The sequence below is a fragment of the Portunus trituberculatus genome, chromosome 4 (assembly GCF_017591435.1).
Source record: "Portunus trituberculatus isolate SZX2019 chromosome 4, ASM1759143v1, whole genome shotgun sequence".
Taxonomy (NCBI): Eukaryota; Metazoa; Arthropoda; class Malacostraca; order Decapoda; family Portunidae; genus Portunus; species Portunus trituberculatus.
This window is the reverse complement of record NC_059258.1, coordinates 1,683,319-1,707,756: the sequence shown is the minus strand read 5'-3', so window position 1 is coordinate 1,707,756 and position 24,438 is coordinate 1,683,319. Positions and strand designations below refer to the sequence as shown.

Here is a 24,438-nt window from a genome sequence, read left to right as displayed (position 1 = left end):
AGCTTCCATCAATATGTGTTTAAGTGGAAGATGTGTGTGTGTGTGTCTGTGCGTGTGATGTGCGTTACTGCGAAAATCTATCTGATTCACTACTTATTAATGCTGATGCTATTATTATTATTATTATTATTATCATTATTACTACTTCTACTATAAGATTGCCATATATAACTATAAAAAAACAAGTAAATCAATGAAAAAACTCAATATATTTACCTTTGCTGCAGTAACAAGGTCACAATATCACAAATAAACAAACAATAACCCAAACTGGCACCTATATCAACTCTAACAGGTTAAAGAGAGAAGATTGGCAAGCAACATGAGGCGAGTCATGCCACAACACACACCCACACACACCAATAGCAATGTTGCTGCTGGTGCTACTACTACACTCCCTTACACACTCCTATTCCACATTTCTTCCCCTTATCACAACACTTTATGCTCTTCACGAGGAAAACAGAAGGAAATGCCAGGGAAACACTGAGAAGTGAAGGAAATGTTGATGAGTTGACACAGGGAGGGAGGGTGACTGATGGGGCGGGGTCTGGGTCCGGGTCATGGTGAGCGCCGCGGATCTGAATGGGGGTGAACATAGCTATTGCCTTATTTAACACAGTAATGGGCTATTTATCTATTTCGGTGGTTGATTCAGGCTTTGCTTCACTGTCTGGGTCTAGAAACACAGGGGAAGTGCAGGCGAAACATTGGTAGACTGACCTGGGGGGAAGGTACGGCTAAGGTGCCCAGCTGTGGCCCAATATTTACGTACGTAATTCATTTTGAAAATCGCCACAAGAAAAAAAGCACACAGACTGAAATACACTACATTTTTTGACGCGCCAAATACATTAACTAATAACCAAAATATAATATCCTTACCGGGTCGATTGTTTACATTGCGCGGTCCAACCAACGGTGTCTATATCAAATTAACGGTATCACAAACACTCATAATGTCGAGATGGAAAGCGCAGCCCTACTACATCATGTTACATTTTCTGAATACGAAAATTTTTTGCTTTCAGGCCAAATAAAGAAAACACAGATTCCTCGTCATATAAAGATTTTTGTTTTCTATATCGGAACCGTTAAGAATTTTGAATTTGAAAATACAAATAATTAGAGTAAACCTTATGGAACATTATTACTTGCGTCATGTTTTTCATATTTTTCTAGTCTTATATCAAGCATCAAAACAATCCCAGGCGTGCTAATTAAAAAAAGTGAAAATTATAAAATGCCGAAAGTATTATTTCAACGAAAAACACAAAACACAGCTACACACGATCTTATTGCGGATTATTGTTTGATATACATTCCTATTAATAAACAAAATACAAAAACAATGTAAAGTACAATAATTAACGAGAAAAAATCGTGATGTAGAGCCGAAGTAGTTTTTTTGCACCTTTTCTCACCGCCTCCATCTCCCATCCCCTCCCTCCCTCATTCATTCCCACCCCTCCACCTCCACCTCTTCCACGTACTCCAACACAGCGAGCTATTAAAACACCAGCAAACACCTGCAGGACATTCGAAAAACGCCCTAAATCACTTGGCTGCTGGTGGAAGGGGCGGGGCTAGCGGGGGTTGGCGGGCGGGGGCCGCTGGGCGCCAACCTGCCAGGTATACCGTAGCTTTGGTGGCGGTGGTGGGGGTCGGAGGGAGTGTGTGTGTGTGTGTGTGTGTGTGTAGCTGTGGGTGATTGGTTGAGTGATTGATTGATTGATAACTTTATTGCTGTAAGCGTATACAACAAGCGAGGTCGAGTATGCTGGCCACCTCCTAACCCGTGTGTGTGGTGTGTATGAAAGAGAGATTTTGGTGTTGTAATATCACATCAACAATGAAAAAAAAAAATAAAATAAATAAGATAATAATAAATAAATAAGTAAAAGCAAATGCTCTCTAATGTGCATAAATTAACATTCTCCTTCTCTTCCTCCTTCATAACTCCTGTTGTTTATTTTTTGTTAACTTAGTAATATAGAGCAAAATCAGACCGAAGCAGCTACCACCAGTAAACCCTTCCCCCTTCCTCTCCCCCCACCACTGCAACCTTTAGAAATATGGCACTTTTCAATCAATACAAAACAAAAGCCTCACATTAAAAAAAAGCACAAATAAAACGAAGCACTACAAACACACACCACGAAAACCAAAAACATCATATAAATAGAATAACAAACGAAATAATAAGAGAAACCGTCCTTGGTGCAAGACTGAACCATACTTGTAAACACTAACACAGCTCGACCCACCACCACCGCCACTCCCTTCCTCTCTCCACTCCACACCCAGCACTCCGGTACGCAATCTGTACTATGTCTTACTCCGAATTTTTCCCGCTATTAACATTCCCAAGCACTGCCCTAATAATGCTGGAGGCGTGTAGGTGCATTGTGGGAGTTGTAAGAGCGGGTCCCCTCTCAGCATGGTCAATAACGAGACTGCAATGTTGTTCTCTCTATTCTTATAATTTGCATCGCTTCTTCTATCTCTTATTGTGATCTGAGGGTGGTTCTCTAAGCCAGCGAGATATATTCATGAGCTGTGAGTAATATTGCCAGTAAGTTCTGTGTGGCAATTCTGGCAATGCGAGGCGCCTCTCATCCCGGCTGAGAGTTGTGAGTGGGCCGTGTCACAGTGTCGAGAGGCGTTGATTGGTTACTCAGACTCAGCGTGGTTTTGGTGTGTGTGTGTGTGTGTGTGTGTGTGTGTGTGTGTGTGTGTGAGAGAGAGAGAGAATATGACACCCCAAAATGTAAATATCAGAAAAAAAATAAATAAAAAATAATAACCACAGTATAAAATGAGTAAAAATTAAGATCTACACTGCAGTACATCAATAACTCATTTCCTTGCCTAAATACAACTAACACCAGACGTCTTGCTCTACCAGGCAGGTGCCGCAGCGTGACCCAGCCTCACCATGTCTGCCCGGAACCAGGTCATCACACAGCAGATCCAACAGGACTGGGTCAACCGAGAGTACATTGAGGTACAACGCTGACATTTGCTTTTATTCATTGTTTTATATGTGGGTGGGGAACCAGCCAAGGACAAATACTGTGATTCATCTCTTCAGTAGCTTAATGCATTTTCATATTCATTCTGCTTACTATTTGGTGGTTTTATACAGCTTTATAAACTTATGTGGGGGATTAAAATAGTGATGAGTCTGGCCATTAAACTTTTGACCTCCAAAGGTAGATAAAATGGTATAATTGTTCATGTCTCAAAGTAAAAATGTGTCCCAGTATTAGAGAGAGAGAGAGAGAGAGAGAGAGAGAGAGAGAGAGAGAGAGAGAGAGAGAGAGAGAGACCCACTGAATTGTCATTGTCATACTTATATCACAGAATGTTACATGCAGGAATACAAAACACTATAACTTACAAAACAGTGTTGAAAACTACAAAATAAAGACCAGATGATCTAGATAAAGCAATCCCTGAATTAATAAAAGCCACTTCCTGTGAATTATGTTGTAAACTTTCTAGTGTGTATCTTGCAGGTCATTACAAGCAACATCAAGAGAATCGCGGACTTCCTGAACAGCTTTGACATGTCGTGCCGTAGCAAACTGAGTCAGCTCAATGAGAAGCTGACCATGCTGGAACGACGCATTGAATACCTAGAGGCTCGGGTCACCAAGGGGGAGACTCTCAACTAGCAGTGGCTCCTCTACACATAATGGCCACACTGGCACATCTCGGGGTCATTGGGACTTGCCTGCCACTGTTCAGTCTTGCTTCTTTAGTAGTTAAATGTATCCCATAAATTTTGTGCAGTATTTATGAAGTATTACTAAGAATATTCTAATTTTCAGTCATGCAATTGGTGCTGAATCTGAATAGTACTGGCAAATGTGAGTGGTCCCCATCATCCCGAGATCAAACTGTACACTTCTTATACTCGTAATAATATTTTGTAATAAAAACATGTAACGCAAATACTTCTGTGGTCTGGTTTCTGTCATCACTGTCTAACATCACACAATTACCCCAGAAACAAATGACAACATGGTAAAAACTTAAAGAATCAACAAGAAATAACACAAAAAGCAGTAAAAAAAACTTCAACAATCATGAATAACACATTGCTTTCATTACTGTTCAGTTTCCCACACCAATAAGCCAGAAATGAAAAACTAAAGAAATTTATGAAGGAAACACATTGATAAGACATTTCCTCAACACTGATAAAAAGTATGACAAAAATGAGACAGAATAATTTATGAAAGAAGCACACTGATAAAGATATTCCCTCAACTCACTGATAAAAAGTAAGCCAGAAATGAGACTGAGAAGAATTTATGAAGAAACACTTTTTTTATGCAAGGAGAAAGCTGGCCAAGGGCAACAGAAACAATAATAATAATAAAAAAAAACACTGTTAAGACATTTCCTCAACATACTGACAGAAAGCTAGAAAAGAAAGACTGAAAGAAATCTATGAAGGAAACACATTGATAGAAACATTTCCTCAACTCACCCAGTGCATAAACCAGTTGCTGTGACACTTGAGGGTTGACAGCAGCTGTGAGGACCATGACAGCCGACCCTCCTGCTGCTGGCTGCATGTCCACCAGCCACACCCTCAGCTGTGTGGCTCCAGCACGCTCCCGCCCCTGGCACACACAGTACAGGAGACAGGTCATGGCTTGTGTATTGGGATGTGACACTTAAATATTCATACACACACACACACACACACACCTTCCCTAATTGATGTATATTCAGTCAATTAGAGAAAGCAAAAATTAACAGCAGCAATATGAATGAAACTCGTGTTCATAGTGGCTTGTAAATGTTACAAAAATATGAACTTACAAACCGAAGACACTCCAAAAATACAAAGACACGTCAGAATCTGAAAATACACTACAAAAATACATACACGAATCTGCAAATCAAACTACAGAAATACAAACTCACACAAAAACCTCTATAGCAAAGACACTCACCCAAACATGATCAACAAAGCTCTCTCGAATGTGCTTCTCCACATTACACTCATACACCAGTTGGTCAGCCTGGCTGGGGGCAAGGTACCACTTCTGCAGGCTGTTGGCAGAGAGCACCAGGATAGCCCGCTCCTCCCCCTGAGCTCCTGGTACCCCAACTGCCCTCACCAGCCTCTGAAACACACCAAGATACTACAGCTAAGCATTGTGTACAAAAAGAGGGAGTATAGTGTGATAACTTCGCCCGTATTCAGAAATGTCCTGCCCTCTTGCTATAATAATCTTCCAAAGCCACAGAGATAAGCTGAATTTTCAAGACAGATTCTCCTTTAAATACATTAGGAGTCTTGCCAGTCTATCACAAGAACCATAAAAATACTCTTAAAAACACGAGTATCTTCAACTGGAACCTTTAGAAAGCATTGATGGTGAGAGAGCAAAGCATTTCAGAATACAGGCCTTTGACTGGACTACAAAATGAGAAAACAAAGGCAAATAATGACATAATTAACTATCAAAATACAAGAGCTGCAGGAGGACTGGCAACTAAGTGAGACTTTTTTTTTCATTATTTTTTGTTGCCCTGACCAGCTTTCCCCTCTTCAATAGAAAAAATAAATAAATAAAAATAATGTCCAACTCACAGCTTCAGGAGCTTGTGTGGGCATGGATCCAAACATGAGGGAGGAGACCGGCGAGATATGCCCCCAAGAAGACCTGCTGGTGCCTTGAGGTGCCGCACGTTGATGGTCTGCCCACCCCCGAGACCTCCCCCGGGCTGCAGCAGGAGGGTGGTGGAGGTAGTGGTGGCCAGCAGACAGCCTAACCCAGCACCAAGGGAGACCAAGCTTTCACACTCTTGTCCCTGCAGAAAGGAAGGATAATAATAGAAGCTCTAGTTACAAAAGGCCTTTCTTATCTCCTCTGTATCTTTCACACTCTTGTTCCTGCAGAGAAAGGAAAGAAAATCATAAAACCTCTATTTTATAAAAGGCTATACTTACCTCCTCTCCATCTTTCTGTTGTCAATCTATGCCTATCTACTTCCTTTCTCCTTTTTTCTCTCACTTCCTCTCACCTTTTTATCTTGTTCTTCATCTCATACTTCCTCTCTCAAATCTCCCAAACATTACCACTCAGCACCTGTTGTGGCCTCACCTGGAGCTCCGTGCTGACCTCACAGTAAGATGCCTCGTGGGTGATGGTGCCCCAGTACCTCACAAAGCCCTCGGGGGAAGCAGCAATGCACGATGGCACCTGTCACAAAAAAAACATGATTTCCACAGGCGTATTGAGATCTTTCAAGATAACATACTGAAGGGCTAGAGAATAATGGCCTTCAATAGGGTGTGTTTTAATGATCATTCTGGTTTTATACAGCTTTAGAAACTTGTGTGGTGATTCAAATAGTAAAGACTCTGGCCATTAATCTTCTGACCTCCATAGATCCTTCCTATTGTAAATAAAATCATCTAATCACACCAAAAATTCATGATAAAAATGCATTCTAGCACTGAAGGGTTTAAATTATACTGCAGTCTAAACATCTTTATCTTCATTGTGTGCTGGCTTCCCAAAAGAGACACCGTGGCTGGTGGTGCCTCTACCCCGCACAGCACTACTTCACTCTCAGCTCGTGCGCAGCCTGCCACTGAATGACTGGTCAGGGCAGGGCAGAAGGAGCTGTTGTGTATAGCAAGACCAATGATACCATGCTGAGTCAATATACATCAGACCAAATGGATTCAATGTATTTTGGTGATGCAGGTAACTCTCGATTTACATGATAGATGTGTTCCAAGAGGCATTGCGTATTTCAAAATTCGCGTAAAACAATCTTGTAATTCTCATAAGAAACAATAGATAATAGGGGGATGCGGGATGTGGTCCAAATCATGTATAAGGAAACCAATCACGCAAATTTAATTAATCATACTATTTTTTCAGTCGCATATTAACAAAAACGAGTAAATCAAACACGTGTAAATCAAGAGTTACCTGTAGTTTGGAAGGATTAATAAAAATACATGTTACTTAGCAGTACACACACTCTCTCCTTAGATGTTAGAAATAATGAACCAAACTGACTTCTAAAAGGGAGGATTCAAGACATTTATCCCTTTCCTTTGGCTGACTCTGTTGACCTGTAAGGGAACTGGCAATTAACTGGGCCTTTTTATTTTATTTCCATTGCTCTCGGACAGTTGTCCCTCTTACAAAAAAAAAAATAAATAAAATAATAAATAAATTAATGAATATATAAATAAATAGATAAAAATAAAAATAAATAAATAGAACAGACGGCAGAGACCCACCTGTCCCTCAGCTGGAGTATACACCACCACCAGCTGTGCACGGTGGCCAAGTCAGAAGGTGGGAGGGTCAGCTCACGGAATTGGTGGTTGACGAGGCGCGACCGACTCTCCTCCGGCCTGTACTTCCACACCAGCAGCCGCCGCCCACACACCAGCCATGCCCACCCCTCCTCCGAGAGCACCGCAGACATCTCCACATTGCCTGGCGTGGTGGTGGTGGTGGTGGTGGTGCGTGAGTAGAGCAAAATTAAATCCCTCAACAAGTAGTTAATTTCAACATAGCTCACTCATGTATCATTAACCTAACCTAACCCAACAAGCAAAAAATGAAATAAAATGTGGCTTTCATTTCAATACCGCTCACTTATACATTACTATCTACCAAACTCTGGAACTCCCTGCCTGCTTCTGTATTTCCATCTTCCGACGACTTGACTTCTTTTAAGAGGGAGGTTTAAAGACATTTGTTCCAGACTTTTGGCTAATCTTTTTTTCTTTAAGGGAACTGGCATTCAAGTGGTTCATTTTCTTAATCTATCATTTCCCTTGGCTGGCTTTCCCTCTTACATGGATAAAAAAAAAAGCAAAAACTGAAATACAATGAAATAAAAAGCATTGAGGCACGGGACACTGGCACACTTACGGTCAGCAAAAGTAAGTGCTTCCTTGACCAGTGTGGGCAGCGACGAGCCGTAGAACTCCATGGTGTACTGGCCGGCCGACTCCAGCAGCTGTGACGTTTGCAGGGAGCGATTCAAGGGTGTGGACCGACTACCGGGAAAACAAAAGAAGGGTATTTTTTTTTTTCTGCCTCCATTAGTCAATATAGGGATACAATTTGTCTTGTATGCTACTGTCTATGTTTCTCAGGGTGTGAGTCATCTGCCGAGGGAAATAATGAGAAAGTTTTTGTTTTTCTGCCTCCATTAGTCTATATACAGCTACAATTTGACCTCTATGCTATCTATTTAAGTTTCTCAGGATGTGTGTCAACTGTTGAGAGAACCAAGTGTAAGGATTTTTTGTTTTTTCTGTCTCCATTAGTCAACATACAACTACAATTTGACTTCTATGCTATCCATCTATGCTTCTCAAGGGGTGTAGGTTGTCTGTCAAGGGAAACAGTACCAAGGTGATATTTTTCTGCCTTCATTAGTCAGTGTTAGATACAATATACAGCCATTATTTGACTTCTATGCTATCTACTGATGCTTCTCATTTTTCTATTCCTGTTTATATTGTTACTACAACCTTTACTTTTTAATTTCTATCATATCACTACTAATACTATCAATTTTGCAATCTTTATCCACTTCAGTAGTGGAACACTTCTATCACAATTTTTTTGTTTGTTTAGATAATTTTTTGACGTTAGAAAGGGTCTGTGGAGATCAGAGGATTAATGGCTAGTCTTAACTATTTTAATCCCCACATAAGTTTCTGAAGCTGCATAAAATCATCCAATAGTAACCAGAATCAGTATCAAAATGCATGTTTTGGATGCATTTAAACTATGTTATTGACATTAGGAAGTGTCTATGGAGGTCAGAAGATTAATGGACAAAGTCTTGACTATTTTAATCGCCCCCACATAAGTTTCTGAAGCTGTATAGAATCACCAAATAGTAACCAGAGTAGTAAGCTGAATAAAATCACCAAATAGTAAGCAAAATAGCAAGCTGTATAAAATCACCAAATAGTAACCAGAATAAATGTCAAAACACGTCATGCTACTGAAGGGGCTAAACTTCTCTGTATCTCTTACCCTGGAGTGGCGAAGGGGGACTGCCTTGCCCCTGAGGTGAAGAGGCCACTGCGTCTCCGAGCGGCTGCTACCCTGGCACTGGCAGAGGAGTAACTGGCAGGGGTGGTGGGCGGGGGAGTGGGCGCCCCAACACCCCCACGCTCAGCTCCTGGGGTGAACATTGTGCTGGGGAGAGAGGAGAGAACAGTCTATTATCACCACCATTAATGTCATTACTGCCATTACTTTTATCTTCTCCAGTGGTAAGTGTCTCACATTAAGAAATGCTCTGTTCTCTCACCATGACTATTTTCCACAGCCACAGAGATGATTAGTGGGGCTTTAAAGAGTGTTTCTCTCTGTCTCTAGAAACATAAAAATACCCTTGAAAATATTCTGTTCTCTCACCATGACTATTTTCCAAGGCCACAGAAATTATTAGTGGAGTTTTCAAGAGTGTTTCTCCAGTTAATGTAGAAATCTTGTCACTCTGCCTCTAGAACCATAAAAATATCCTTTAAAACACCATGACTATTTTCCAAGGCCACAGAAATGGTTGGTAGATTTTCAAGAGTGTTAATAATGCAGAAATCTTGTCAATTTGCATCTAGAACCGTAAAAACAGCTTATAAACTTGTGAATATTTAAATAAAGCCTTTTGGAATAGTGAAGGTCAAGCACAGAAGTGTTTGTAAATGCAAGACACAGACTGGCTACACACATCAGCCTGGAGGAAAAGGAAATACTGGGTAAATTGGCAACCTTTCACCATAACCTCACTTCATGATGAAACTATTGGTAAATTTGCAGTTTCAACCAATATACCCTATCTTTCATTTCTTTTTCCCTGTCTAACAAGCTTGGGAGACCTCCTCGAACCTAACCTAACCTAACATTATTAAGTTCCGATAGGGTAAAATAGGGTTAGAAATGCTCATATTGGTGTATTGGTTGAAACTGCAATAATACCAATATTTCTGGTATTTTTTTACCTGTCTTGGATGAATCTGCACTTACTTTCCGTCACAAATCACTATTTTTTTAAATTCCCCCTCTCAGAAAAGCTAAGTTGATTGAGGTGTAACACTAACAGGTATTATTGCAGTCTGAACCAATACACCACACGTAACTATACACATATATCTAGATCACACCTATACAAGCATTTCCAATCCCATTTTACCCTATTGGAAATTAATAACAAGGTAAGGTTAGGTTAGGTTAGGTATATGAGCATTTTCAACCCCATTTTACCCTATTGGAAATGAAAAATATGGTTAGGTTAGGTCTACAAGCATTTTTAACCCCATTTTACCCTATTAGAAATTAATTATAAGGTTAGGTTAGGTCTACAATAATTTTTAACCCTATTTTACCCTATCAAAAATTAATAATAAAGATAGGTTAGGTCTACGAGTATTTCAAACCTCATTTTACCCTATCGGAAATTAATAATAAGGTTACGTTAGGTTTCCCAGGAGGTCCCCAAGCTTGATAGACATAGGGAAAAAGAAATACAAGATAGGGTATATTGGTTGTTAAAAGCCCACACAAAAAAGGAAGGAAGAGAAGGAAGGTAACAAAATAAATGGATAAAACGACATTTATTACTCTTACGACTTAAACCGAAAGACTGATGTAGGTGGAAATAGGAGAAAAATTTTGTCAGAGAGAGAGAGAGAGAGAGAGAGAGAGAGAGAGAGAGAGAGAGAGAGAGAGAGAGAGAGAGAGAGAGAGACTGCAAATTTACCCACTAGCAAAACTGAAAACTGCCGCTGTATTTCTCACCACACACACACAGCAACACAAACCACTCACCAACACACAGGCAGCAACAATGAACCCTTCCCACACACACCAAGTCACCAACAACACCAACACAAACCAAAACTAACAATAAACAAAATAAAAAAAAATACCGGAACGTGAGAAAATTTTGAAATGAAATGGCGGGGGACTATTTTATGGCGTCTGTACTGTTACAACTCACCACCCAGCCCTCCACTGGCCTGCTGGGGACTGCCTGCTGACGCCCTGGCCCACTCAGCACCTCAGCACCACAGAAGAGACAGAAATCAGCACTTGACTGACAAAATGAACTGAACTCGTGAACAGAACATGTGTTGATCAAGCTTCTCTCTCTCCATCAGGGCTACAATTCGAATCACTGACTCGCTGCTGTATATTTCCAACGTAGAGAAATTATAAAGCAAAATAATCACATAAAATCACTCTATAGAATCTAAAATAACGCCTAGAAAGCAGTAAATTAACTAGATAAATGCTAAGTAATGAATGTTAAGCTAGAAAAGACAAAAAACCGGAAAAAAGACAGCGAACTATCAGATATACTATACAAAAAGGCTGTAAACTGTCAAAAAAACCTAAGGAAAGGCTGTAAAATATCAAATAAACCCTTAATAAAAGATAAAGAAGCAGCAGATTAACTAGATAAATGGTCAGAGAGAATAAAAACCGGATAAAAAGCTGCAAACTTTCAAAACCGGGATTAAAGGCTCTCGCTATCAAATAAAACAAATAAAATGCTTTGAAACGTCAAATAAACCCTTGATAGAGTAGAAAAAGGCATTAGATTAACTGAATAAATGGTGAGAGTAATGAATGTTAAGCCAGAGGGAAGGATCGGGAGGCTACATCAGCTGTGTTTACATATTACTGCTGCACGTGCTGTATGGTCTTTAACACCTTATAATTCCCTCTACCCGCAGCCCACCACCTTGCTATACATACTGTAGGCTCTGCAAGGTGAGCTGGTGACCCTCTGCTAGTGAAATCTGCTTGGTGCCCTCTGGAACACCGCAAAAATACAACAGTAGCGTTCTTCGTCACACCATAAATTTTTTGGTGGGTCACGAGGATCTGGTGTGTGAATTGGGTGTTTCTCTGTGTATTTTGACTTTATGTTGTTTTATTTACGTTTTGTTGGTCGCTGGTGTGGGTATAAGCAGGTTTAATTAAGGTATGACTGCCTGGCTTGGTGTGATAAGGGAAGGACAGTGGTGACCCTTATCTTACGAGGAACTGGGGTGTGTTTTAGGTGTATCTCTGTGTATTTTGACTTTATGTTGCTTTATTTACACTTTCATGATCGTTGGTGTGGGTATAGAGAGGGTTTATTAAGTTATGACTGCCTGGTAGGGTGATATAAAGATAGGATAGGGGTGACCCTTTTATCGCCTTGTATTAATGGGTAATGGGTTGTCTTTGGTGAAATTTCAATGCACAATGGGAGGTAATTCTCATCTTTGTGTTCTCCGGTGTCTCGTAGAGTGAATTCTGTGGCTTTTAGAAAATTAGGTCACGAGAATTTTTTATATTAGAAGCAAGATGTGTATTTGGTGAAGTTTTAATGGGTTAATCTTGCTGTATGTAATAATTTGTACCTCTCGATTCGTCATTCCACAGTGTGTTAAATGTAGTTTCTTTGTAAACGAGAAGTATGGAGTCGTTAATGTAGAAATAACGAGTAGTATCACAAGAACTGAATAGAATAAAGAATCGATGTTGACCTTTTCAGTACCATGATGCATTTCTACATTCATTTTGTTTACTATTTGGTGACTTTATACACCTTCAGAGACTTATGTTAGAATTAAAATAGTGAAGACTCTGGCCATTAATTTTCCAACCTCCATAGACCCTTCCTAATGTCAATACAATCATCTAATCACATCCAAACTCACAGTAAAATTGTATCCCAATACTGAAATGGTTAAAATCAGTACAGGTCTTCAGCATGTGTTTGTATTTCAGGAGAATTCCAATCTTCCAATCTCCTAATGTCAATAAAATAATCTAATCACACCCAAACCCAAGGAATAGAATGCATCCCAGTACATAAGTGGTTAAAATCAGTAAAAATCTTCAGCATGTGTTTGTATTTCAGGAGAAGATTGGCCATTAATCTTCCAACCTTCATAGACCCTTCTCAATGTCAATAAAATAATATAATCACACCTAAAACTCAAGGAAATGAATGCATCCCAGTACATAAGTGGTTAAAATCAGTAAAAATCTTCAGCGTGTGTTTGTGTTTCAGGAGAGATGAACACTGCCCACCTCAGCCTGGCCCCAGAACACACACCACTATGGAAGGAGAACTCCTGGCTCTAAGGTGGAACAATCATCTGTCAACCTTTGCGTCGCTTCTCTCAGACCTCCGCAATGAGGTGAGGAACGGAAGAATACTGCACCATACTACACTGCCTCGCTTGTCCTGAATGTGTCAAAGTGGTATCAAAGTAATGCGGAAATAGACATTTATCATATTAATCCCTTCAGTACCATGATGCATTTTCATATTTGTTTTGCTTACTACTTGATGATTTTGTATAGCTTTGGAAATGTATGTGGTGATTAAAAATAGTGTGGAGTCTGGTCGTTAATCTTCTGACCTGTAAGTAAAATTGTTTCATTATACCCAAAACTCATGGTAAAAATATGTCCCTGTACTGAAGGAGTTAATGATAAAGAAATCACTCTACCGTTCTGATATTCCCTAAAAACGGAAAGTAATAAGCTGAATACATACATGAAAAATAATAATAATGATAGGTGATAACTTAATGATAAGTAATGATAGTAACTATGAGAACTAATAATGGTAATAGTAATAATCAAAATTATAGATTAACCTCTTCAGTACCAGGATGCATTTTCTTATTCACTCTGGTTACTATTTTGGTGGTTGTATACAGCTTTAGAAACATATATTGTGATTAGAATAGTAAAGATTGTGACCATTAATCTTTTGACCTCCATTGACCCTTCCTAATGTCAGTAAAATCATCTAATCATACCCAAAAATCAAGGTAGAAATGCATCTCACTATTGAAGGGATTAAAATGAATTATTATCTATATCAATATTAAGATCTCTCTCTCTCTCTCTCTCTCTCTCTCTCTCTCTCTCTCTCTCTCTCTCTCTCTCTCTCTCTCTCTCTCTCTCTCTCTCTCTCTGTTGTTCATGTACATCTATAATTATTTCTCCCTTCAGGAAACGTACTCAGATGTCACCATTGCGTGTGGCGGGAGGCTGTACCCGGCCCACAAGTTTGTGCTCTCTGCCTGCAGTGAATACCTCAGGGTCATGCTGTGTGCCCACCCCAACAAGCACCCCATCCTCTATCTGAAGGTACACTCCACACCACTCACTGTCACCCACTGCTCATGGAGGTTCAGTTCCTGTTAGCTTGTCAGAGAGAGAGAGAGAGTGTGTGTGGAGGAAGATTTGATGTAACTTGATAGTATTCATCATACTCCTTTTCTGTATTTATTATTACTAGATATATAATTTTGCTTACTCATTTATTTTACTTATTTTTTTTATATAAGGGAAACCAGCCAACGGGAACAAAAAGAAACCAAAAATGCCCACTAGATTGCCAGTTCCCTTAAAGAACAATAGAGTTATCAAAAAGTCTGGGATAAATGTCTTGAAACCTCCTTCTCTCTATTTGTGGTTAGGTATTTACACATCTATTTTTTGTCTTTGTGTGATTAGGATGTGCCAAAGGAAGACCTGGAGGCGATTCTGGACTACATGTACGCAGGGACAGTGAAGGTGGCACACTCCAGCCTTGCCTCACTGCTGCACACTGCCGAGGGACTCCAGGTCAAGGGCTTGATCATCCCAGAACACTTCCGTGGCACTCCCTCCACTAGTGAGTACATGAGCCACTATTTTCCTCTGAAGCTTAACTCAGGAGTGGGTTCTTACCTATTCAGTCGCACCTTTCAGAAAAAGAAAATGAGAGGTATTTGATTTGCAGCTTTTAACTCAATGTACCCTTTACTTAACCCCTTCATTACTAGGACACATTTTTACTTTGAGTTTTGTGTAAGATTAGATGATTTTATTTACATTAGGAAGGGCTTGTGGAGGTCAGAAGATTAATAGCTAGTCTTCACTGTTTTAACCCCTACAGTACTGTAACACATTTTTACCTTGAGTTTTGTGTACGATTAGACAATTTTGTTTACATTAGAAAGGATCTATGGAGGTCAGAAGATTAAAGGCCAAAGTCTTTACTATTCTAATCCCCACATAAGTTTCTGAAGCTGTATAGAATCGCCAAACAGTAAGCAGAATAAATATAGAAGTGCATCATAGTACTAGAGAGATTAACATGATATTCTTGACCAGTGCACCATGTTACAAATCAACACAGACACCACACAGCCAGACCCACCTAGCACACCACCACGGAACCCACTATAGCCCATCAACCATGCAACACCACACCCATTACACACCAGGATCTCACCCAGAACCCTTTCCAGAACCCCTCCATCCTGGAATCAAAAGGAAGAGCACTGAGGAGGAGAGCCAGTCCAGCACCTCAGCCAACTCCCCACAGAAGCAAGCCAAGAGAGGTGCCCCAGACTCCCCCTCTGAGGCACCCCACTCTGAAGAGCCAACAGAGAGTGGAAGACTGTCCCGAGAGGAGAGTCAAGAGGAGGAGCATTGTGGGCAGGAATGTCAGCCCAGCAGCCTTCCTCTTGGTGGCTGGGGGTACCGTGGGCTGGGCTATCCACCATGGTACCAGGGGCATAATGGACAAGACCAGGTGAGAGAGAGAGAGAGAGAGAGAGATTAAGAGAAAGAAGAGATTTAACTACAAACAAGAGAGAGATTTAACTGAAATCCCAACTCCATAAATTCTAATTCCAGCTCCTTGGTAAAGAGAGAGAGAGAGAGAGAGAGAGAGAGAGAGAAGAGAGAGAGAGAGAGAGAGAGAGAGAGAGAGAGAGAGAGAGAGAGAGAGAGAGAGAGAGAGAGAGAGAGATACAAGCTGAAATATTAATACTCACAAAAGTTCCATTTATCAAACAATAATAATATCAAACAAATGGCATAGATTCAAAGTGGTATGTGATGGGATTTGAACCTACGCCCGATCCCACCACCACCTTATCCACTATGCCACAGCTTCCCTTAACAATATTAATTAAATCGTATGACCTCAGCTCCTTGGTAATGTGTATGGCGACCGTCCAATCAAGGAAGAACCAGCGGATGATGAGGACAAGGAGGAAAAACAGGATGCCGGGGAGGACAATGAGACACAAGAGAACCTGAAAGATGTGGAGGAAGAGGAGGAGTTTGAGGGCTTTGAGGACAGTGCTGAGGGTTGTGCCATGAAGCAGAAGGAGGAGGAGGAGGACGAGGATATCAATGAGGAGAGTAGAGAGGGAGAGTCGACCCAAGAGAACCCATCAACGAAGGATCCCAATCTTGTACGTAGCCTTTTTGAGTTTTCTGTTTTTCTACTGAGTTTTTAGTTCTCTTATGTGAGATTTATTGAAATGTGGAAGGAAATTGACAGTCATTTTTTGAGATATGAAAGCTACTGACCATTCACTCTTTTGCCTGTATCCAGAAATACCTTCCCTTCTAACTACAACAATTTTCCAAGGCCACAGAGACAACTAAATGGGTTTTCTAGACAGTTTCTCCTTTTAAGAAAGCAGAAGTCTTGCTAAGGGTGTTTTAAGGGTTCTTTGGATATTTAAGGATGTTGTAAAGTTATTTTAAGGGTTCTGTGAGCATTTAAGGGTGTTCTCAGATTGTTTAAAGGGTTCTGAGGGTGTTTAAGGGTTCTGTGGGTGTTTAAGGATATTTTAAGGGTTCTGTGGTTATTTAAGGGTATTTTAAGGGTTCTGTGGGTGTTTAAGGGTGTTTTAAGGGTTCTGTGGGTATTTAAGTGCGTTTTAATGGTGTTTTCCTCTCCTCAGGCAAGCTTCCTGGAGGTGATGTGCACCGAGAACACCAACGACAACTCCAGCGATATGAAGGAGCACCGGGAGGCCTTCCACTTTGACGACTCCTCCATGATGTCTAACGGCCAGCGGGAAGGCTCCTCTCGCATCAACGCCCAACAGTGCCCCTTCTGCCTCAAGCTGCTCACCACACGGTCCAACCTCCAGCGTCACATTGCCACTCACCACACCCGTCAGTCCTTCACCTGTCCCACCTGTGAGAAGACCTTCACTCGTAAGGTATGCTGCCTACCTGGGATGTTTTGTTTTGTGTGTGTGTGTGTGTGTGTGTGTGTGTGTGTGTGTGTGTGTGTGCAAAGAGGGGAAGCCAGCCAAGGGCAACGAAAATTAAGGAAAAGGTCCACTTGATTGCCAGTTTCCTTAACCTCTTCAGTACCATGACACATTTCCATATTCATTCTGGTTACTATTTGGTGATTTTATACAGCTTCAGCAACTTATGGGAGGGATCAAAATAGTGAAGACTGTGGCCATTAGTCTTCTGACCTCCTTTTCAAATTAACATGTTTCAAGATAGCGATCATTTCTCAGTATTCAGCATCACTAGACATGGAGAAAGGGAGACAGAGAAATAAGACTGTATGTTCAATCCTTCTTGTCTCTTTCAAATAAACTTCTTTCCAAGGTAGTGACCATTTCTCAGTATTCCAGTATTACCAGACACAGAGGAAGGGACAAACTAAGACAAGACTGTATGTTGTCCCTGAGGTGATCTGATGCAGCGTTCCTCCCCTACAGGACAGGCTGACAGAACACGTGAAGCTGCACACAGGTGAGGCGCCATACACCTGTGATGAGTGTGGCAAGAACTTCTCCAGGCGTGACAACCTCAATGTGCACAGACGAACACACACAGGTGAGATTTTTTTTTATTTATTTATTTACCTTTAATTTACGTAAGAGGGAAGACCAGCCAAGGGCAACAAAAACTGTAATAAAAAAAGACCCACTGAGGTGCCGGTTCCCCAAACAAGCTGAACATAAAACAAGGATGGTATGGGAGTCATCTTGTTTTTCCTTGTCTTGGTCAGGTGTGTTACAGAATTCATGAGGTTTTTGTTGACTCACTTTAAAATGCACTAAAATACCTTCACAAAAATGAGTAGGAAAGGGAATGGGGTTAAAAGAGAAGGTTTTCCAATAGATGATCGGTAGGAAAAGGAACCATGTAACAGATAACAATTTCTCATGACCTTGTTAACTTTGACAAGGTGTGGACAAACTGTGGCCTGTGAATTCATGCAGTCTGACAAATGTTAGTAAAATTGAAAGACAAAGCTAACAAATGATGCCAAATAATATCGGCATTTTGTTTTCCTTCAGCAGGTTTGTTTGGGAGAGTGGCTTTTTCTTTACAAGCCTTTTATTTTGTCTTTTAAATATTGATAAATTTGGGTTAATATACTATGTGATCCTATTAAATGGTGAGTTTTTTAATGTGGCCACCCTGGCACTGAAATGTTTGCCCATCCCTGACTTAGACCATCTCTCCTTAAACTGTTATTAGCAACAAAATTCCTTATAACTCACCAACACAAAGGAACATACTCAACCTCACCACCACCACCACCACCACCACCACCACCACCTCTACTATTGCCATTCACCAAACAGTCACACAACACTGGAACATCCTCACAACCTCTTGCCACCACCACCACCACCATCATCAGTACTACCACCACTACCGAGCATGGGATCGGGCAGACGTCCATGCATAGGTTCAAATCCAACCACATACCACTTTGAAGCTATACCATTTGTCGAGTGGTTCAGAAATTACCTACATGTCAGCATGATAACCAGATTCTAGGTAGTTACACCAAAGATGCACTTGGTTGGTGATATGGACCCTAATATGGGTACCACTATAAATAAAATTGCCTGTGCCACTAATGGGCGGAAGCTAAACAGCACTTCCCATATACTCTTCAAGGGTGCCTACAGGTGCTATACGCAAGGACTACCATTTCCCTCCCTAACACCACCCCTTACCACACAGGTGAGCGTCCATACTCCTGTGACGTGTGTGGCAAGACCTTCTCCCGCAAGGAATACATTGGTGAACACATGGCAGTTCACTCGGACTACAAGCGTTTCTCCTGCCGGTGGTGCAGCAAGGAGTTCAAGCACAAGCAGAGCCTCCGCCACCACATCAAGAGCGCCCACGACTCAGCCAAGATGAGCGATGAGGCCACACAGAGCGCCCCACCCCTTCTCATGCAACTCAATTTCTCGGATGAAAATGTGTAGGTGGTGGTGAGTGTTGCCTGCTTGCCTGGTGGGTTGGTTTGCATTGGATGTGTTGCCATATTTCTGATTAGTGTTTATTGTCATCAGGATCAGTCGGTCAATCAAAATGTGTTGTGATAATCCTCCGCCTATTTTTTTTTTCTTTTTTTTTTTTTTTTTATCTGTGACCTTCAAAGATGATGATGATGTTATATAATGTCCTCTGTATTGTAATCAAAACCATTTTTCCTTTTATGAAATGATTACATATTGTTGCTTTAATGAATAACTGTGTACTGTAGTAATTTGTTTATTGTTTTGAGGTGGAATATATATAGAGAGATATATAACAGAAGTGTACTATTATTTTCTTATTGTAATTCAAGATACCGGTAAACAAAGTCATGATTTTCATCAGATGTACGACCCAAGACCTTCACCTCTTGGTCAAGTGTATACCTTTAGCCTGACAATTCTCGATGCCATATTTGTCACGTCTTGAAATTGTGGGGTTCATTGTGCCCATTACTTGTATAGATGCCGAGGGAGGGGAGAGGGAAGGGCTCAGTCAGGGGGAGGGTAAGCTGTAAGGGTGAAAATGTATGAAGTGTTCCCATCATTGTCATCCCAGTGTTCAGTGATAGCTCATAAATCAAGTTGGTTTCTCACTGTAATGTTACAAACCACCACTAGAGTCCCTGTCTCCTTAGCCCTTTCAGTACTGGAATGCATTTTTACCTTGAGTCTTCGGTACAATTAGACCATTAGGAAAGGTCTATGGAGGTCAGATTAGAGAGTCTTCACTATTCTAATCCCCACACAAGTTTCCGAAGCTGTAAATCATTAAATAGTAAGCAGAACAAATATGAAAATACATCCTGGTACTGAAGGGGTTAAATTCACTGTGTATCACCTCAGCTGCTCACAACTAGAGTATGAGAGGAAGGAAGGATAGAGTAGTTAGTGGAAGACTTGAGTAGAGGCCCTCACCTTGTTGTCAGTCTTTAGTAGTTTTGTTTAAGCAATAGCAGGGAGAGACATCCCATCCCTCCGTCCTTATTCCCTCATGGCGCCTCAGTGATCTGTGAGGGAAGTGATGACAACATTATGAGTTCCCCAGTCAGCTGCAGGAAGAGAGGGAGCAGGAGTGTGGCTCATTGTTCAGCTGACACTGGCAACGAAAAAATGACAATAAGAATAGCATAATGCAAAAAGGGGGATGAATGTGACTATGGAACTAGTGACAACATTATGAATTCCCCAGTCAGCTGCAGGAAGAGAGGGAGCAGGAGTGTGGCTCATATTTTAGCTGACACTAGCAACAAAAAAAAATTACAGTAAGAATATCATAATGCAATAAGGGGATGAATGTGACTGCGGAAGTGGCGACAGCATTATCAGCATTATGAGTCCCCAGTCAGTTGCAAGAAAGGGAGCAGGAGTGTGGCTCATTTTTCAGCTGACACTGGCAACAAAAAAATGACAATAAGAATGTGAATGTGACTTTGGAGATTGTGGACTGGGTAAATTTACAGGGATAGTTAATATTTCTTTTCAATTGAGGTTTTTAAAAGTTTTTATTTAAATAGCAAGGGAAGAGATATTTAGAGAGATGAACGCTTATCTGAGAGAGCAGGGATTTGTGGATATTGTGAAGGTTTATATGAATTTATTTTTAGATTTATGAATTATTTCCAAATTTTGCATTTTGCTTATTTAATGTGCCAATCCACTTGTTTTAGGGAAGGCCAGCTGTGTGGAGACTGTTGTTAGTGTTGTTGTTGTTGTTGGTGGTGGGCAAGACTGTGACGGTGAGACGTGTGCACAGTGATGGTGTCATTGCATGGTGCTACTGCCTCTGCCTCAGTGTTTCCAGTGCACTGCTTCTATTCATTACTCAGCATCAGTGAATGGAAAATTGTAACATTATCCTGCACACAAACCAAATTTTCTCTGTATGTGATTTTTATTTCCAGGATGTAGCAGTTTGTCACTCCTCAAGGGATGAATCTTAAATAGTTTTAGAATATGATTACATACTTCCACTGACACTTGTGGGACACTTATTCAATTGAAATTAAGTGGTGTTACTGATAATGGAAATGGGGATGATGATGATGATGACGTTGATGGTGGTGGTAGTGGTGGTAGCGACGGTAGTGACAATGGTGATATGGTGTGATAATGAGAGTGATGATAGCAGTGTTTAGGATGATGATTATGACAATGATGATAACAATAATGATGACCTTTCTGTGTCATAAGTTTGCAAATTATTCTTGGTCATACATAATCACTATCCATGAGAAGACTGTCCATGAATTCTGTATGTCCTTCTATAGACCACACCTGTATATATGTATCCATATCCTATACGATAATTTTGACCAGCACACTTCAGGAAGGGAGAGCAGCGAGGTCCTCTCTTGGAGGGACTGGACACTCCTCTGCTGAGACCATTTGTCAGACATATTTTGTAACGTGCACCAAGAACTGTTTTGTACATTTTGTGCCGTGCACCAACAAATGTTTTGTGTGGAGGCGGAAATACTCTTGTCAGTTTGTGCTGTGTTGTCCTGTTTTAGAGACTGGGACGAGAGAGAGAGAGAGAGAGAGAGAGAGAGAGAGAGAGAGAGAGAGAGAGAGAGAGAGAGAGAGAGAGAGAGAGAGAGAGAGAGAGAGAGAGAGAAAGGAATTATCCATGTGTGTAAAATGTATTGATTAATTTGTGTGTGTGTGTGTGTGTGTGTGTGTGTGTGTGTGTTTTGCTCCAGGAGACCAGAAATGGTCTATGCCTCATCCTGAGGGGTTAAACAGGCAAGGTATACATATAACATATATGCTTCTATCTATACTCGTATCCTTATCTGTGTTTCCATCACTATCCTTCCCGTCTCCTCTCCCTCTCCCTCTCCTGTCTGTCTGTCTGTCTGTCTGTCTCTCAGCACAGTCTCTAGTCCTGTTTGGTTCCCTGCACATCCCTTGCCTTCTGTTGTCTCAGGGCTGATGAGGGTTTTTCTATCAAGGTTTTGCTCAAGGCGTCCATCATGGCAAGTGTTCACTGATGAGATGCTTGTGTAATTATTAGTTTGCTGTAGAGGAGATGAGGCCGCCACTGGAGCCAGTTAGGGAAAAATATCTATTTACTGTTAATTTCTAATAATCTTTAACCTTTTTTTAAGTATAGTATGATGTATAGGGATTTTATTGCTCCAAAAATTATTATTGCTTGATGTATTTTTAGATGGAAGGTAATTAATGCATATCAAATTACCATGTGATGCTTTGTTAAACAGCTTTATGTGTTATGCATATATAATATATACATATATATTTATATATATATGGAGATCTTTCTTGTTGCTGATTTCATAGTTTGAATTGTTACTTTTAGATAATTCTTTTTTTGCAATATGAATAATTATGTATGTAATAATATTAATGATGATAATCAAGAGTGGTTCTGCCACAGTAAAGACACTGATAAAAGGCAATATTAGCATAATATAGGACTGTCTGGCTGGTGAAATAAACAACTAAGTGGATTTATTTTTGCACAACTAACTCAGTCAAGTCAAAAGAGAAAAAAAATTATCAATTGTAGTTGTTTATTTCACGATGCATTAGTAAATAGTCACTTTGTATGTGGATGCGTGTGGCGTGTGGCGCGTGGTGTGTGCCACGCAGTGCACAGACAGCCTGGTGGGCGCCGCAGCACGAGGGCGTCTGTGCTGCCGCCCTCGCCGCCACTAATCGTTTGTTACACCTGTCTCATTGCTGTCGTGAAAGCGTTGTCCAATTGTCCAGGTGTTGCTTCACTTTTGTCAACAATATTAATCACGTCACTGTTTTATGTACTTTTTTACAATGTTCTGTTGCTGTCACGTGCATTGCCAGTGTTTCTTTTCGATGCTCCTTGTGTTCCCCCGTTGAGTGAGTGTTGGCGGCGCGCTGGCTCACCTCATCACAGTCTTAGAGGAACAACTCAGTCAGGAAAATATTAAAAAACATTGCTAGTTTCTTTTAATTTTTTCAGTGTTGTGCATTTTGCTTCCATGCAGGAATCTGTCTGGAGTCACTGCCTACTACTTGTTTCTGTATATGTGACATTTTCTTTTATCATTTTTACTTGCTATTCTAAAAGTGTGTGTGCTTTTCAGCTGTCTGGTTCATAGCATAATTGTTCTGCAAGTAACATGGCATTTAGATTGCTGTATAGAATTGCTCAAGGACTATAACATGGAAATAAGAAAAGGGAGCATTGTATACCTGCTGTGCACTACTAGCAATACAAATACTTCAATGCAGTGTGTGTATATGTGATTCTCGCTAGTGTTACAAGGGATGGAAAGGACAAACAAAGCTGCTTGGGAAGAAAGTCCATTGCAATTAAGATTACTGAAATAGATAAATTTGTGAAGCAACATAGAGGAAAGTCAGAGCAAGGAACATCTGGCTTTTTTTGTTTTAGTGTACTTGTGATGATAATGATGATGATGATGATGATTCTGTGATTTGTGGTGATTAAGAAGGAAAACAACATCCCCAAAGCGAGTCACACACACAAAAAAAGCTGAGATCTGAAGTGAGAACATTCTTGTCTTTTTTTTTAATATGTATTTGTGACAATCCGTCTCTCCCTCCGTCCGAATGCTTGTTTGATCTTTTTTGACGAGAAGTAAAGAAAAAAAGATGAAAACGCTAACCTAAATAGACCAAATTCTCTCCTTTCTGAATTTTTTTTGATATATTTTCTGCTCTTCTAGTAACACGTAGAAAACACCCAGTCTTGGCCCGTAAAGAAGTAATAATAGAAAACAGCACTGCCACTCTATCAAAAATGTGCAGATTATAATAGAGGGTGGACACTGAACACTGTTGCATTCACTGCCTGCAACGTTTAGCCCCTTTGAATCCCCTCTCAAAACTCATAAGGGTATTCTCACACCTTTTTAGCAATATCTTCATTAGTAATAACTTCCTGTCCTCTTGTTTTCATTATACTGTTACTAAGTTGGTTTCATTGTTGAATAAATGGTTTGATGGTTTGTTCCTCGTGTCATTTGCCTTGTTTGGTGTTAATTTGTTTACTCTGCCTGGTTTTAAGGGTTAGGTTAGTAATAAAGGTGACTGGGTTTTGTTAGTTGACCAGCAAATGAGGATTAACCCCTTCAGTACCATGCCACGTTTTCCTATTCATTCTGCTTACTGCCTGGTGATTTTACACAGCTTGAGAAACGTATGTGGAGATTCAAATAGTGAAGACTGGCCATTAACTTCTTCAATACTGTGACACATTTTGATCTTGAAGTTTTGGTGTTCTAATTCCCCCACATATGTTTCTGAAGCTATATAAAATTGCCAAATAATAA

At 40.5% G+C, this 24,438-nt stretch overlaps 3 protein-coding genes across 4 annotated transcripts in view; 2 read left to right on the top strand and 1 right to left on the bottom strand.

The window, feature by feature from the left end:
* Positions 1–11,195, bottom strand: part of LOC123513018 (nuclear pore complex protein Nup133-like) — a 35,735-nt gene extending 24,540 nt beyond the window's left edge. Inside the window, 10 exon segments of the mRNA XM_045269830.1 lie at positions 4,502–4,637; positions 4,974–5,147; positions 5,618–5,664; positions 5,667–5,838; positions 6,132–6,230; positions 7,289–7,335; positions 7,338–7,490; positions 7,932–8,059; positions 9,054–9,218; positions 11,023–11,195. Of these exon segments, the coding sequence (XP_045125765.1) occupies positions 4,502–4,637; positions 4,974–5,147; positions 5,618–5,664; positions 5,667–5,838; positions 6,132–6,230; positions 7,289–7,335; positions 7,338–7,490; positions 7,932–8,059; positions 9,054–9,214 (1,117 nt within the window). The 5' untranslated portion in view covers positions 9,215–9,218; positions 11,023–11,195.
* Positions 2,169–3,962, top strand: LOC123513049 (probable protein BRICK1-A). The gene is made up of 3 exons (XM_045269868.1): positions 2,169–2,314; positions 2,909–3,007; positions 3,522–3,962. Exons 2-3 carry the CDS (start codon positions 2,939–2,941, stop codon positions 3,678–3,680), a joined length of 228 nt encoding a protein of 75 aa, XP_045125803.1. The 5' UTR covers positions 2,169–2,314; positions 2,909–2,938; the 3' UTR covers positions 3,681–3,962.
* A 455-nt stretch (positions 11,196–11,650) lies between the features above and the next one.
* Positions 11,651–24,114, top strand: LOC123513036 (GDNF-inducible zinc finger protein 1-like). Of its 2 annotated transcripts, none has more exons than XM_045269859.1 (9): positions 11,651–11,798; positions 13,093–13,222; positions 14,049–14,186; positions 14,556–14,715; positions 15,335–15,621; positions 16,022–16,291; positions 16,790–17,053; positions 17,573–17,690; positions 18,837–24,114. In XM_045269859.1, exons 2-9 carry the CDS (start codon positions 13,142–13,144, stop codon positions 19,085–19,087), a joined length of 1,569 nt encoding a protein of 522 aa, XP_045125794.1. In that variant the 5' UTR covers positions 11,651–11,798; positions 13,093–13,141; the 3' UTR covers positions 19,088–24,114. The 2 variants fall into 2 exon arrangements, with proteins under 2 accessions (XP_045125794.1, XP_045125787.1); XM_045269852.1 differs by having other exon boundaries at positions 11,662–11,897.
* The last annotated feature ends 324 nt before the right edge of the window (positions 24,115–24,438 follow it).

Bases quoted from the DNA above. Each gene is read 5' to 3' on its own strand.
- LOC123513049 (XM_045269868.1), top strand. From the start codon at position 2,939: ATGTCTGCCCGGAACCAGGTCATCACACAGCAGATCCAACAGGACTGG. The intron at 3,008-3,521 runs GTACAACGCTGA...TGTATCTTGCAG, and splicing joins TCAACCGAGAGTACATTGAG to GTCATTACAAGCAACATCAA.
- LOC123513036 (XM_045269859.1), top strand. From the start codon at position 13,142: ATGGAAGGAGAACTCCTGGCTCTAAGGTGGAACAATCATCTGTCAACC. The intron at 13,223-14,048 runs GTGAGGAACGGA...TTCTCCCTTCAG, and splicing joins TCTCAGACCTCCGCAATGAG to GAAACGTACTCAGATGTCAC. The intron at 15,622-16,021 runs GTGAGAGAGAGA...GTATGACCTCAG, and splicing joins GGCATAATGGACAAGACCAG to CTCCTTGGTAATGTGTATGG.